At 42.8% G+C, this 14,420-nt stretch overlaps 1 protein-coding gene across 1 annotated transcript; it reads right to left on the reverse strand.

Annotated features, from left to right (window-relative positions):
- Positions 1–623: 623 nt before the first annotated feature.
- GJA10 (gap junction protein alpha 10) lies at positions 624–9,443 on the reverse strand. The gene is made up of 2 exons (XM_077781802.1): positions 8,076–9,443; positions 624–718 (listed from the first exon to the last, which is right to left on the reverse strand). The coding sequence occupies exons 1-2, from the start codon at positions 9,441–9,443 to the stop codon at positions 680–682; spliced, it is 1,407 nt and encodes a 468-aa protein (XP_077637928.1). The 3' UTR covers positions 624–679.
- Between the last annotated feature and the right edge of the window lie 4,977 nt (positions 9,444–14,420).

Here is a 14,420-nt window from a genome sequence, read left to right on the forward strand (position 1 = left end):
ACTTAGTTTCAATTTTGAATCCAAAAGCATTAGCTATGAGGAGGCTACATTAGCATGGAAGGGCTCTATCAGAGTTTGAGGATTGCATTAGCACAGGCAGAAAAGCCACAGATATTCCTCAGCTGGGTTTTTTTCTCTCTTTAATTTTCTGTCCCTTCAGATTCCATGAGTGTTTCCTCTGTCTTTTTATTCATCAGCTGCTGAAGTCTGGAGAGATAGAGGCCACATAGCCTTCCAGGTTACTTTCAAATCAAACTATTCCTTTCTTGTCAGTGCCTTGGGTCTTAGGCTACCTTGAAGTTCTGTGGATCAGGCTGGTTTCTGATATGAACACACCACTAGCATGCACAACAAGTTGTACATCCCAAAACGCTCCCCAAAGACACGAGGCTGTTTCTGCAGTGGCAGCACACACTAACAAGATCCAGCTCAGTCTACGTGAGAGAAATCTTGAGTCGTGAAGCAAGCTACCCAGTAACACCAGCAGTCAGAGTACAGCACAGCTGGGATGGCATGAAATGGAGGAATAAAGTGTTTGCTTTTTTAAACTGTATTATCAATTTAGCATTATAGCAGTGGGAGAGGGGAACATAATGACAGAAAATCTGCTTCTCATCTCTCTCTGCTGAAGGCAGTTTGTTCTCAGTCCTTTAGTTTATTTCTTCTCCTTAGAATGTCCTTACTTTTTCATGATGGATGATAGTTCTAGGAGCATGCTCTGAAAGATAACAAGAGAAAGAAAGCACGAAACTGAATTGGCTTAAAGGAGAAAAAGAAATGCTATCATAGTAATTAACCCCAGCACATACATCGTTAAGGGAATCTGGTGTTAGTAGCTGACAGCATACTTACCTTGCAGGACTTTGTTCAATGCTAACGGGCAAGAAGGGGGCCGTGGGAAGAGGAGAAACACCTTGATTTTAAACCAAAATAAATACACTAATGCATTGGTGTGACCAACAGGTTGGGGGAGGTGATTCTCCCTCTCTACTTGGCTCCTCTGAGACCTCACCTGGAGTGTTGCATCCAGCTCTGGGACCCCAATATAGGAATGTCATGGACCTGCTGGAGCAAGTCCAGAGGAAGGCCAGGGGGATGGTGAGAGGGGCTGGGACACCTGTCCTGTGAAGACAGGCTGAGTTAGGGTTGTTCAGCCTGCAGAAGAGAAGGCTTCAGGGAGACCTTACAGCATCTTCCAGTACCTAAAGAGGGCTTACAGCAAAGCTGTAGAGGGACTGTTAGCAAAGGTATGTGATAGGACAAAGGGTAATGGCTTTAAACTGAAAGTGAGTAGGTTTAGATTGGGTATTAGGAAGAAATTCTTTACTGTGAAGGTGAGGAGGCACTGGAAAAGGTTGTCCTGAGCTGCTGTGGATGCGCCATCCCTGCAAGTGTTCAAGGCCAGGTTGGATGTGGCTTTGAGCAATGTGGTTTAGTGGAAGGTGTCCCAGCCCATGGGTGGGGGGTTTGGAACTAGATGATCTTTAAGGCCCTTTTAAACCCAAACCACTCTTGATTCTATAATACTGTGATTTAGTAATTTGTTTGAAATCACTGAACATACCCTAGTAGCTCTTCCTAGTAAGGGGGTTTGTATATTTTTGAATTCTTTAAACCTTACAAAGATGGACTCAATAAAACAAATTCCACTTTCTAAAATCCAGCTTACTTTTTTGTTGCTGCACAGATCATCAGAGGGGTTAATAAGTGTACAACTGCTGCTGACACCCAAAGTTTTTGTGCAAGTGGTGAACAGTTATCTTTGGGTGGCCAAGTGGGTTTTGCAGGATAATTGGTACACTTTCTGTCATCACCACAAGTTTCTTCTGAGTCCTCCAGGGCAGAATAAAATACAAGTACTGTGTGATTTTTTTTTTTTTTAAGAGGAATTTACATTGAAAAACTGCACAAAACCAGGAGTGGTTACCAGCAGGTGTAAATGTGAACACCTTTAAATATTCTCAAAAATCCTAGAGGAACACAGGGTTTTGCCAGTTCCTTACCCCACCTGCAGATTTTCCTGGTGGAGCTCAGCTGTATAAATAACTACTCCATGGTTATCAGGTTTGTTATTTCAATGTGCATTCACTCTTATCAAGCTGTTGCAGCCCCAGAAGCAAGAGCAGGTGAGAAGATAGTTAAATGAGTCAGTATTTATTCCTTACACGTTATTGAAAGGTTGAGTAAACATGCCCTGTTCTGAAGAAGATGGCAAGCACTCATGCTGAACAGCAGCTTTCTCTTCCCTATCCTGCTCACTATGGAGTGTTTTCCCAGTGGGTATGAGGCTCAAAGTTGAATGGAGAATTGAGAAGTAGGAAAAAATTGAACAGCATGGAGGAATAAAAGAACAATGAGGGAAACCAAACCTAGTGAATTGTAAAATTTTCACAACTTTTACAGAACTAGGATTTCAGCCCCAGAGACTTTTTTCTCTTCAAAAGAATAAAATCAGCAGCCCTATCTCAGACTAATTCCGCAATCTGAGAGTATCAGTGTCACCATCTGCTTCACTGTCAATTTTATTCCCTTCATTCACCATAAGAAGGGAGTCTTGCTTTTAAAGATACATTGGTTACTCTGTAGCCAAAAATACAGACTTATTAGAATTACACTGTGAAGGCGCAGGACACCCTAGAGGAGAGGATGGGAAAGATGCAGCACTTCTTGAAAAACAAAAGTCTAGAGTGCCTAAAATGCCTAAGATTTCATTATGAAAGTCTTGCTCTAGTAATTTTGGTTGCTAAGATCATTATACATCTTCTAATGATTTCCAGTTCATTATACATCTTCTAATGATTTCCAGTTTTGGTTTTTGATTTAGGAACTTATCAGGGCTTCATGAAGAAACACAAACATCAGGTAATGTCAAGCTCCCCATCTTCTTGGAATACCCTTAGGTACTCTAGAAAGAGCACAAGCACAGTAGCTCTCTTAATACAGGTTTAGGCATGGGTTGCAAACATAATTAGTTCCAAGTCATACAAAAGTTCATGCCTTTGTGAAGAGAGTAGCCAATCTAGTGTAAATACTCCCAATCCCAATTAACCAAATTAAAAGTCCTTTGTTTTAGAGCACACCATAGAATTCTTTAGAGAACTATCATACAGGTAAAGACCAAAAAGAACTGATGCTGGACATCCTGCTCAAGTAGTTTGGAGCTGGAATCTTCTGCTTTAGAAAGGCAGGAAACACAGCTAGCAAAGACTTCAAATGCAGCTAGCAATGAAATACCAGACACCCTCCAGCTTTTGTAGAAATGATTGCATTCAGCTAGTGAATTGGGAACTGTGCCACCCTGAAGATGGAAAGTCAGGCTGTGGTCATCTCAGCTGAGCTTTCTGATCATTCTGCAATCGTTCCCTGGTTTGCAGAAAATGGGTGAGAAGGAAGATGGCTTTATTCTGGCCAATGGCGCCTTTAGAAGTAAAGCTGCCATCTTCTCTAATTGTTCATTTGGAGTGATCAGATCTGTCTTTTATGCCCCCAGAGATAGTATGAGAGTTATTCGATGGTCCTAATGGCTTGACACAGTCTTGCATGTGGCTGCTGGGAGACAATACCCCTCAGTGCAATGCTCCAAGAGCCAGATGCCTGTTCTGGGTTGTAATTCCTGGCCCTGCCTATTTTCATGAGAGCACAAGTTGTATCTGTACTTGTTATAAACTGATCTTTGACTCCATCAGTCTATTAATCTTATCAGACTTAAGCATGTATTATCCACCAGTCAAGACCCTGACTGGTGCAAATTATGAGGTCTTTTTCTCATAATACAATTCATGTGCAGAGTCCTATGGACAGCAGCATAATTCCTACACACCTTTGTGGATCCACCTCCTGGATGTCAGCTATGATTATGGATATGCTAAGTTCAGTGAAGCTTTATTCACTTTTTTGTGAAAAACTGCCATTTAAGACCTGCTTCACCTAATGGAATCTGGCAGCCGGGGACCATGCAGAAGATGCCCTTTTTCTCTATTGCTCTATCTCTCCTTAAATAAAAGTTAAAATGTGGTGAGAGTTGCAAACCTTAGGGCAGAACTATGTGTGTACCCACAATATCTCTTAGAAGATAAAATATTGTTTATTCTCTAAGATGCATCCTCTAAGTGAGCCTTGGAAATTATTCGTTTGGAGACAGTTATCAGTCAACAAATTGTTTTCTGTCACTTCAAAGCATGCTGACTGTGATCCTCAACACCAAGGTTTTGGAGTCTTGCAGATAGTCTGACTTCATCTGTATGTAGTTGCTGGATTTACTTGTCAGTGCAGAGTTTTGTAACATTATATTGAGATTAGCTCATTCATATAGTCAGCAATGCTCTTGTCATTTTGTTTAGGTGGAATGAAATCAGTTGGAAATAACCCTCATCTCATGCATTTAATTCTCCACCTTTGCTTTACTGTGTGCTTGAAGGTCCAGTTTTGGTGGTCTGTCTTCAGAATCTAATAAACCTAAAGCTTGACCAGCAGTGGCTCAAAAAAAGTTTTTTGTTTTCCCCAATGGATCTTTAGTCAAATAAGTTTTTTAGGTTTTCTGTCTCTCTCACTTCAGCTTCCTGGTCTGAATAGTTAACTTTGGATAATACCACATGAAAGAAATGGAACAGAACATAAAGAGTGAGTGGTTTGGGTGTAAAACTAAACAGTTTCACAAAACATAAATATTTTGTCAGGGGGTATGCTGCAGTTGGATGTGAAATTACAAAATGGCTCTTCATCTCTACCAGTTCCAGGTAAGGAAGTTTTAAATAGCCTTTTAGTTTATGGCTTAGTATGGTTGGTTGGTATAAATTCTACCAATGGGAAGGGCATTTCTTCCTATTTAGATCTAGAGTTGGTCTGGCTTGAACTGAAGTATGAAAAAGTCGAGGAATCCTGATAGCCAAACATGCATTTTATCATCAGTATCCTACTGTACTGTTTCATTGAGGCTTTCAGTGAAGAATTAAATGCATTCTCTCCTAAGGGTCCAAAATAACCTTTCCTCCAAAGAGGAAGGCCTAAGACAAACTTCCTGTTCTCTTTAAGAGATGCAGTTTTGTACTTACGAAAAAAAATCCTGTTATATGACCCAGCCAAGTACTATCCAACACCTGGTCTTCATCGTTTGATCCACTACATCTATTTGGTCCAATACATAATGAGAAGTAACTTTTAATACATTCATTTGTCCCTAATGATTATTATTTGCTTGTTAGAGATTCAGTTTCGGTATGGAAATGGCGTTGATAGCACTAGTAGGAAAAAAGCTCATAATTGGTTGAAGGTCAAGCATCCATAAACTATACCCTTAGACTTGCTCAGTGCTTTCAGTGCCACATCTCACAGAGCGCAGTTGATTTGTCTGAAGACTCTTGCAGTATCAGATGGATGTATTTTGTGTAATTTTGAGGTTTTCTTTCAGCTAGGAAGAAAACTATGGTGTTTGTGGGCAGCTGCAGCCGTCCTGCTGTCTTAGCACAGAACATGGGCATGTGTTTGGTTGGAGGTTGCTAGAATGGTCATTGAGCTGTGGAAAGTGATCTTTTCAATGTTGAGTTGATACTCCTCTCTCATTGAACCTAATACAAAGAATGCTACAGACAAATTCTGGCAGAATGGTGTGGATGAGGGGGAAAAAGAAAAGACTTGAACCACTATGGAACTAAAGATGATAGTTTGGGAAATTTATCAAATAAAATTGAAGAACAGCGTCAATTCTGCTCTTAGGCTACCCAGCTTAGATTAGTAAAATCCGGGTTAGAACAGACTATATTTTGGCTGTTTAGAGTATGTTTGTGCATGTGGGTTCACTATCATGTTAAGAAGTGTCTGTACTTTCTCTGCATTACTGTTGCAAGTCACTATTAATCAGGGATGTCAGTAGACAATGTTTTTGTATGCTTCATTTAGAATTTTTAAAATATAGCTACTTTTAAGTACTTATTTTTAAAAAATATGGTAAATAGATTTTTAATCTAATCATACACATTTTTCTTTTATCTAACCATTACCTCTCCTGTGAGGAAAGGCTGAGAAAGTTGGGGTTGTTCAGCCTGGAGAACGCTCCAAGGTGACCTAGTAGTGGCCTTCCAGTAGGTAAAAGGGAGCCAAAAAGAGAGCTGGAGAAGGGCTATTAGCAAGGGCATGTAGTGATGGAACAAGGGGGAATGGCTTTAAACTGAAAGAGAGTAGGTTTAGTAGGAAGAAATTCTTTACGTGAGCTTGGTGAGGTGCTGGAACTGGTTACCCAGAGAAGTTGTGAATGGCCTGTCCCTGGAGGTGTTCAAGGCCAGGCTTGATGGGACTTTGGGCAACCTGGTCAAGTGGAAGGTGTCCTTTGAGAGGGTGAGGGTTGGAACTAGATGATCTTTAAGATTTCTTCCAACCCAAATAATTCTGTGATTCTGTCATTCATACATGATTAACATCTTCCGGAAATTAATATTTAAAAAAAAATCAAACCAATGCTGAGTGCCTTCGACCAAATTAAATAGTTAATATAGAAATTGAGGAATACAGACTGGAAGAGTATTCAAGTTTTAATGCCCAGGTTCAACATATTTATGATGTACCAGGATATTTGTGTATTGAAATTAGCATTCATAAAAATGCTGCAGCAGTGCCAGAATAAAGTGCATTTGCCAAAACCTTGCCTCAGTTCTATTAAGAAGCACATGTACTTGAAGTATTGCATGCCGTAATCAGGAAGCACCAGGTAGCACACCTACATCAGTCACATTTTAAAATGCTAGCACAAGTCCTGTACATAATGATCTCCAAAAACAGCATGCTGGAATAGTGTTACTTTCAAGAGTAATGACATTGTTTTGCAAACTGAATGTATTTCTCTGAAGGTCTCCCCTGGAAGGTAGAATCATTGTCATTACATAGGAAAAGCTGCCAAGCAACTTCTGTGAGTTCTCAAGAGAGTGCTACTGAAATTCTGTCTTCCTTAGAATAACTTTCTGCACTTCACATTTTAAAAGAGCCTTCTATCTGAGTATCAAAAGCCAGCAGATCAACAGATTAGGCTCTAGGCCCTCTCCCTGTATTAGAAAGATTGAAGTGGGAAGTGGTTAAATTGCACCTAAGTGACAAATTAACATGGCTTATGCTGACTGGCTTAGTGTAGAAACTGTAACCCCATGGAAACTGGAATTTATAAGCAATTTTTAGATGAGCAGTATAATAATAGTGCTTTGTGTTTCTTACCAGAAGAGATTTTAAGTTTGTTGGCTTCTTTTGTTTTATATATAGGGGGAAAAAAAGGCATTGGGGGGGGGGGGAAGGGGGTGTTTAGGAAGAGTGAGAGGGAAAAAATTGAACAGAATCTATGATTTTGAGCATTGTGTGATGTAATCTTGTTTATTACGTGCCCTATAAAAAGGTATTTATGGGCTTGCTACTGCAAAAGGTTGTAAAGGAGCCTCTGTGCTCTCCAAGAACCAAACCTGTGATCTGAATTTGAGACCACCAGAATTCAAATATCTTTTAAGAAAGCCTTGTTGACTCTTGCACAGAAGCACAATATCTTGTCAACACTATGACTGTAAGCAACCCTAGAACATGTGGCCAAAGAAAAGGAAGAGCTGCTGAAAAAGCAATTCTGTAGTCATTGGCTTTGGCATTGCAATTATTTGGTGGGGGTTTTTACACGTAGATCTTTTGATTTATTCATTGAACAACTATTCAACTTGGAGGTCACCTCTGAGACAAACCTGAAACTGAGAGAAGTTGTGTCATTGAACTCAATGCATTCTTGGCTTCTCACAGCGGCTGGAGCTGAAGGAGTTTTCCCTGGGACAATCCTCGTTGAGTTGATTGGGATGATGGAATGAGTATAAAGAAGCTGGGATTCGGTGACTCAGGACTCAGTAATTCCCTGGTATTCCTGCTTTCACGGCAGAAGGAGGCCGAGCGTTTTTTGGGAGCTTGGCTTTGTCCGGGGGGCCGCGAGGAGCTGGGGCTGTGTTGGAAGTCCTGCCCGAGCCGTTCTGCCCCCTGGCTCGCCCCCTCCTCCCCAGGGCCGGCACTGGGTGCCGGGGCCCCCCGCCGCCCCCCTCCCGCGGGCGGTCCCGGGCGCTACTTGCCATGGACACGCGGCGTCCCGAGGCGGCGGGCGGCGGGCTGGGCGCGCCCTCCGAGCGGCGCTTCCCCTCCGAGCCGGAGCCGGAGCCGGAGCCGGAGCCGGAGCCGGGGCCGGGGCCGGGGCCGGGGCCGGGGCCGGGGCCGGGGCCGGGGCCGGGGCCGCCGCGGGAGGCGGTGCTCTCGCTGTCGCTGCCCGCCCGGCTGCCGGTGAGGACGCGGGAGAGGAAGCTGGACTTGCGGGTGCCGGGGCAGTGTCCGCTGTCCGGGGACTCGCCGCGCTCCTCCTCCAGGTCCCGGCAGGCGCTGACCCGGCTGTGCCTGCGGGGCGCCCGGCGGGCCGCGGCGGCCGCCCCCGCCCCGCCGCCCCCCGGGGCGGCCCGCGGCGCCTCCTCGCTGCTGGAGGAGGGCGGGTGCTGTCCGTGGTGCCGGCGGCGCGGCGGCGACGGCCGGAGCTGCCCGCGGTGCTGCCGGGCGGGCGGCGCGGGGCCGCCGGGCGCGGGCGGCGGGAGCGGCGCGGGCGCGGGGCGCGGCGGGGACGCGTTGCTGGCCAGGCAGGGCGGCTGCGGCACCACCGAGCTCTTCTTGGAGTTGTACGCGCTGGGCTCTTCCTCGGACGGGCCCGGCGGCCACAGCGGCTGCCCGCACAGGCTCTTCTGGATCTTCTTGATGCCCAGGTGGGCGATTTCGAGGATATTGAGGAAGAGGGAGACGGCAGCGATGCTGTTCATGAAAAACATAAAGATGGTCTTCTCTGTGGGTCGGGACACAAAACAATCCACCGTGTTAGGGCAAGGGGGCCGAGTGCATTTGTAAAGGGGAGACATGTGAAACCCATATAAAAGATACTGACCTATCATAAAGCCCACTTCGACCACCGACCGGGTGAGGATATGTAGGACATAGGTGCGCAGCAGGGACCCTCTCAAGGGCGCCTTATTCACTTTCTTCTGTTCCTCCAGCTTACGCAGTTCTTTCTCCACTCTCCTGTGCTCCTCGAGCACGGGCTCCAGGTCCTCGAGCTGAGCCCGCAGGTGGGCTTTCCTGTTCTGTCGCTCTTTCTCCAGCGCCCTTAACCTGTAGAGCGCGTGGCCCATGTACACTAAAGATGGGGAGGAGACAAAAATGATCTGCAGTACCCAGTATCTGATCAAAGAAATGGGGAAGGCTTTGTCGTAACAGATATTGTTGCAGCCAGGTTGCTCCGTGTTGCAGATGAACTCGGACTGCTCATCATCCCAGACATCCTCAGCAGCCACTCCCAGCACCAGCATCCGGAATATGAACAGGATTGTGAGCCAGATTTTGCCAACTATTGTGGAGTGGATGTGAACTTCTTCAAGGATGCTGCCCAACAAGTTCCAGTCCCCCATTGTCAGAAGTTCATTTCTGGGGGAAAAAAAAAATCCTGTAATGATGGATTTCTTTTGGAAATGGCCATTTTTAGTTTTTGTTGGGGTTTTTTGCTATTGTTGTTGTTTGTTTGGGGTTTTTTTTGTTAATTTCACATAATTTCCTATACATTATTTCGGTACCTGGAGAGTTCTTATAAGTTCATCATTATTTTCTACTTACTGGGCCTTGAAATTAATTCAAATTTCATGATTACTGGTCAGAAATGCAAATGTGATCTTATTTTAAGATTAAGAGATAGTGATTTCAGCTGTAAACCACAGTACTGCATAACTGCCCATAGCTTTATATTCTTTTGTTCCCACTAGAAATGAAGAAAACTTTTTTTCCACCTTGCAAATCACTTGCCAGCTACAGTTTAATTCTACCATCCACTCCATTCTACATTGACTATTGATTTGCCATAGTTTTGCCACAATAGATAATGTTCTTCGCTTTAATTTTTTGGATGAAGTTTTGAGAAGTGTCCTATAACTGTGACTTGAAAACAATTTTAGTGCCATCCATCCAGTATTTTTTCATCTACTCAGGTAACAATTCACAAGTTTCTCTCTTAGCTTCCTAAAACTACAAATACATAGCTGATTTACACATAGCTGTACATTTGCAGTCTCAGTTATAGGATAATATCAATAAACTGAGTGCTCCTAGGTTTAATACCTTTATTTTTATGCATCAAGTTTTGCTGCATCTTAATTATAAATTTTAACAAATGAGAAAATGGAATCAGAGTGATGTGAAGGTTTTTAACAGTGAGTGTGTGAAAATCTTTCTAACTGCCTCTATCCCAGAAACTGATTCACAAGCAAATTGGTCTATGTTCTGCTTGATTTACAACCTGCTTCTTTTGAAGCTTTCTTTTGGAGCTTCAGGTAATGTGGGGAATTGAAATATAAGATATTTGACTGTTTATTTGTGAATCAAATGCATGTTTAGTGTTATGTCCCTGGAACTTTTTCTGCTAATATGGCAATAAATTATTGAAGCAACTGGGATCATATCTACCTTAGGGTTCGCACTCGAATTTCTTTAATGCTACAATACTTTCAAAACATCCCAAATTTTACTAAACTACAGCCTTTAGTAAAGTACAATTTCTAAGTTTTTTTTTTTTAAAGTGGCTGGTTGATGTGCCCAAAATCTTGTATATATTTAAATGATAGCATAGCTGGTGATATCACCATTATTAATATCGCTTGGTTCATGATCCCATGATCCCAGGTTAGTTCAGTTTTGCTTTAAGGCTGTATTTATCCACACTGCAAGTAAAAATTCTCAGTTGTAACCAGCAGCAAAGTCATCATTCTCAGCATAGGCATCCTACAGACTTTATTATTCTGTTTCTGGGACTATGTTGGCTGCAAATATGAATTTTCACACATGGAACTGGCTAAGTAAACATATCTATTCAAGCAATGCTTTAGGTGTTGTTAGACACCCAGAATATCTTGTTTCCCCATTCCTTTCCTCCCACGCATATCATTGCAATGAAACACAGGAGGAAAACAGGAAGTCAGCAATAATTATTGTAGTCCAATGCAATAGTGAAGCAAAAGAGCTTTAGGTATATTTGCTGCCTTGCAAATGGTTAATCCCTCACTGAAACTGATTGACTCAGCAAAAAACCCCAACCAAACAACAAAACCCTAAGTGTGATGCAACAATGTAAATTCAGGGATAAGTATGTTTTAATCTCAAAGATGAAATTCTCTAGTGGTAGAAACTGCCTGGCACAGAAAGTGAATGCAACTATTCGGGGCAAAGGAGATGCCTAAACATACCACTCTGGCTCAACAGAGTTTAGTTTCTTGAGTTGTTTCTACCAGTGTTTAAATAACTCTATCCTCACCTTTGCATTATAAAAGCCAACAGAGGAAATGTAATTGTAGGAATGGTATAATTCACCCTTTCAGCGAGCCCTTGATACCAGGACACTTCCCCTCAGCTCTGCACTGGTAGAACTGCAGTATAAATAATGACACAGTCAATACTGTGTATAAAATAAAGAAGATAGTTTAGAGCCACAAAAGCCAGCATTTCTAAGAAATCAGCCCAAACTACTTCACAACTTTGTCATAGCAATGTGCTTCTAATTTTTCCATTTCTTTCCCCTTCCCTGGTCTTAATTGAGTTCTGTGTAATAGAGTAATTTCAGTAAGACAGGAATCTTAAATATCAATTACATAATTATTTCCAGTTTACTACTAGACTAGAAATTCTAGTAGTACAGCCTATTCTATGCTACTAGCATTGTAAACTAGATATATAATTTTTTTAGTATAAAAAGTACATACCTGAGACATTTCTCAATATACCATCTACTTTGTGTCTGACCAAGTATTTTTTATGGTTATTTCAAACAATAAAAATCCATGCATGTAACCAGTTAGAACCAGATGGAAATCCACCATTTCTCTTGGAGGAAGTTCCTTAATTTTTATTTTGTTACTTCTTTTAAAATCATCTTGTCATTTGCCACTATTCACATCACTTCTGTGTTACATTCATACCACATTTACATCAGTTGAGGTATGAAATAGCAACATTAAACTTTACATTTCTTGTCAGAAGTTAAATGTTAAGATACAAATACTCATGGTTTTAATTTGCATTGCTTCAAGCCTGACAGGCAGCTGCCTGCTCCATACTGTCCTAGGTAGAATTATTTTTCTGCCACTTACCTTAGGAGAAAGCCCTTGCTTAGACTGTTAGAGCATTGCAGAAGGAGCATGCAGAACTGCTTGTTGTTATTTCTCAGAGACCTCTCTTTGAGAGTACTAGGATATCTTCTTTTTTTTTCCTTTTTTTTCCTTTTCTCCAAGCACCCAAGCATAGATGTGGTACACTGAATGGGCTTCTCAGTTCTATGTAGCTAGATGCCAAGATCACTCTCTCTAAACTATTCATGCACAGTTTAAAAATCATCAGATGACAGGATGGATGATAGAATGGTGCCTCTAGCCAAAATTATAATGCAATTATTTTAGTCAGTGGTGTCTAACAAAGCCATTCCCTCAAGGCTTAATCTGAACAGCAGCAGTTTGTGAGGTCCCTATGCCTTGTTTTAGTCAGCTCTTTGAACTTTACATTTCCACCCAGCTCCCAAATGAAATTTTATTTTGTAAAATGGCTAAACAGGCAGCCTTTACAGTACAATAGAGTCTTACATTTTCTTTACATTCCATTAGTTTCGCTTTGGATCAATGCTCAAGGATCGATCGGTCATGTCCGATTTCATACTCTGTTGCCTGGTGAGTTAATTTAGGATGTGTTAGACTGAGCCTTTGAAAATGGAGGCCACAGGAACTAAGACTTGAGCCTTAAGTTAGAAACACAGGCATTCAGCACAGTAACCTTTCATCAGCTGGGTTGAATAGCCGCCCTCAAGCCCATTCAGACCAGGTATCTGTGAGAGACAAGGTTTAAAAAAGGAAGGTGAGTTGTCAAAATGGTATTTTGTGAGAAATTGGAGCCACCAGAACTGAGTTTCTGATACCAAGACCTTCTACTGTCTACTCCTGCCCATGCCCAGGCCTAAATTTTATGGAAATACAGAATACTCTTTTTTTCCTCTCATTGTGGAACTTCTGGCCCTTTACTTCCATTTTATAAGGCACATGTATGATTTCTATTTTAGACTCCTCCCTGAAGATGCTCCTACAAACCAGTGGCCAGTTCTCAAATGACAATAGCCTCACCTCTTCTTTGGAATTATCTCTGGTTTATGTACTATTGCATCCTTCTCTCACAGCTGTACGTGTCTCCCTGAAAGTCCTGTTTGAATATGCCTTCAGAGCCCTGCCCTGCAGCAGTGGAGGTGGCTGCAGCACCTTTCCTCAGCCTAACACAGCACACGTATGGTTTATGCACACATTAGAAACAAATGCCTTAGGGGCAGTGGGACTACAATTTTCACCCCTGAGAGATGTGTTAATATTCATCCAAACCACTCAGACCTCCACAGGCCTTCCTCATACATAAATGCTCATATACCTGTCACTGCCTTTTTATTTTTATGTCTCTTTCCAAATCTGGTCACCAAGTTTTTAAAGCTTTTCCTTGCTGCTTCGACTCAGATCATCAACTCAGGCCTGGGTCCTGTGTGCTGCCTCATTAGATGTTAACCTGACATCTCCAGCATCTTCCACAGTGCCCAGGTGTCTCTCAGGAGCACCCTCTTCACCTCTGCTGGCTGTGAAAACGTGTGAAAAGAGCAAGAGCTGCAGCACCTATGATGTGTCCATCCTGTCAGAGTTGCTCACTGTAGAAGCAGCTCATTCTGGGCCCAGCACATTTCTGTCCCATCCCACCTGCCCCTAGGCAGGTCCAGAACCACAGGCTGCCTACTTCACTCTACCCTCAGAGCAACCTGGTTTAAAGTTTTGGTTTTCTAAGGGGACAGGGCAGGTGGTGCCAGTAGGCTGGTCAGGGACAATTTTTTGCATTTTTGCTTTAGCAGCAGAAAAATTAATGCTGTTAAAGGACTGCTCATACAAGCTTGTTAATGGACCATTAATTGTGCATGAAAGGGAAACAGGGTGAGGGTACAGGGATGATGGTGTTTGCATTTGGAGAAGCAAGAATCTGTGGTGCCTCAGGACACTCCCTTGCTATAAGCTCTTGCCATAATCAGCTTACTGTATGAATTGACAGTAGGCTGTGTGTGGATGTGGTGGGAGGGAATATATCCTGCAGATCAGAGATGGAACCTTGGCCAGTGGTGACTGGAATAGGCAACTGTGAGAAGCAGCACAGTGGGAACCAGCACATCTTCATGCCTGACCTTCCTGGACCAGGAGTGACCTCCCTTCTGGGAAGCAGAGACCCAAAGAACATAGTGCTGGGTCAGGAGCTGATCACAACCAAGGAGGGTGAAAGGTCTGGTCCTGGTGGTTGTTCAATAAACCCAGTATCCAAATCCAGTATGAGGCATTTAC

This window comes from Lonchura striata, chromosome 3 (genome assembly GCF_046129695.1).
Source record: "Lonchura striata isolate bLonStr1 chromosome 3, bLonStr1.mat, whole genome shotgun sequence".
In the NCBI taxonomy this organism is placed as follows: Eukaryota; Metazoa; Chordata; class Aves; order Passeriformes; family Estrildidae; genus Lonchura; species Lonchura striata.

Coding starts and splice junctions, on each gene's coding strand:
- GJA10 (XM_077781802.1), bottom strand. CDS start 9,443: ATGGGGGACTGGAACTTGTTGGGCAGCATCCTTGAAGAAGTTCACATC. Junction 719..8,075: donor CGGGACGCCGCGTGTCCATG/GCAAGTAGCGCC, acceptor GTTATCTTTCAG/AGCATGCTCCTAGAACTATC.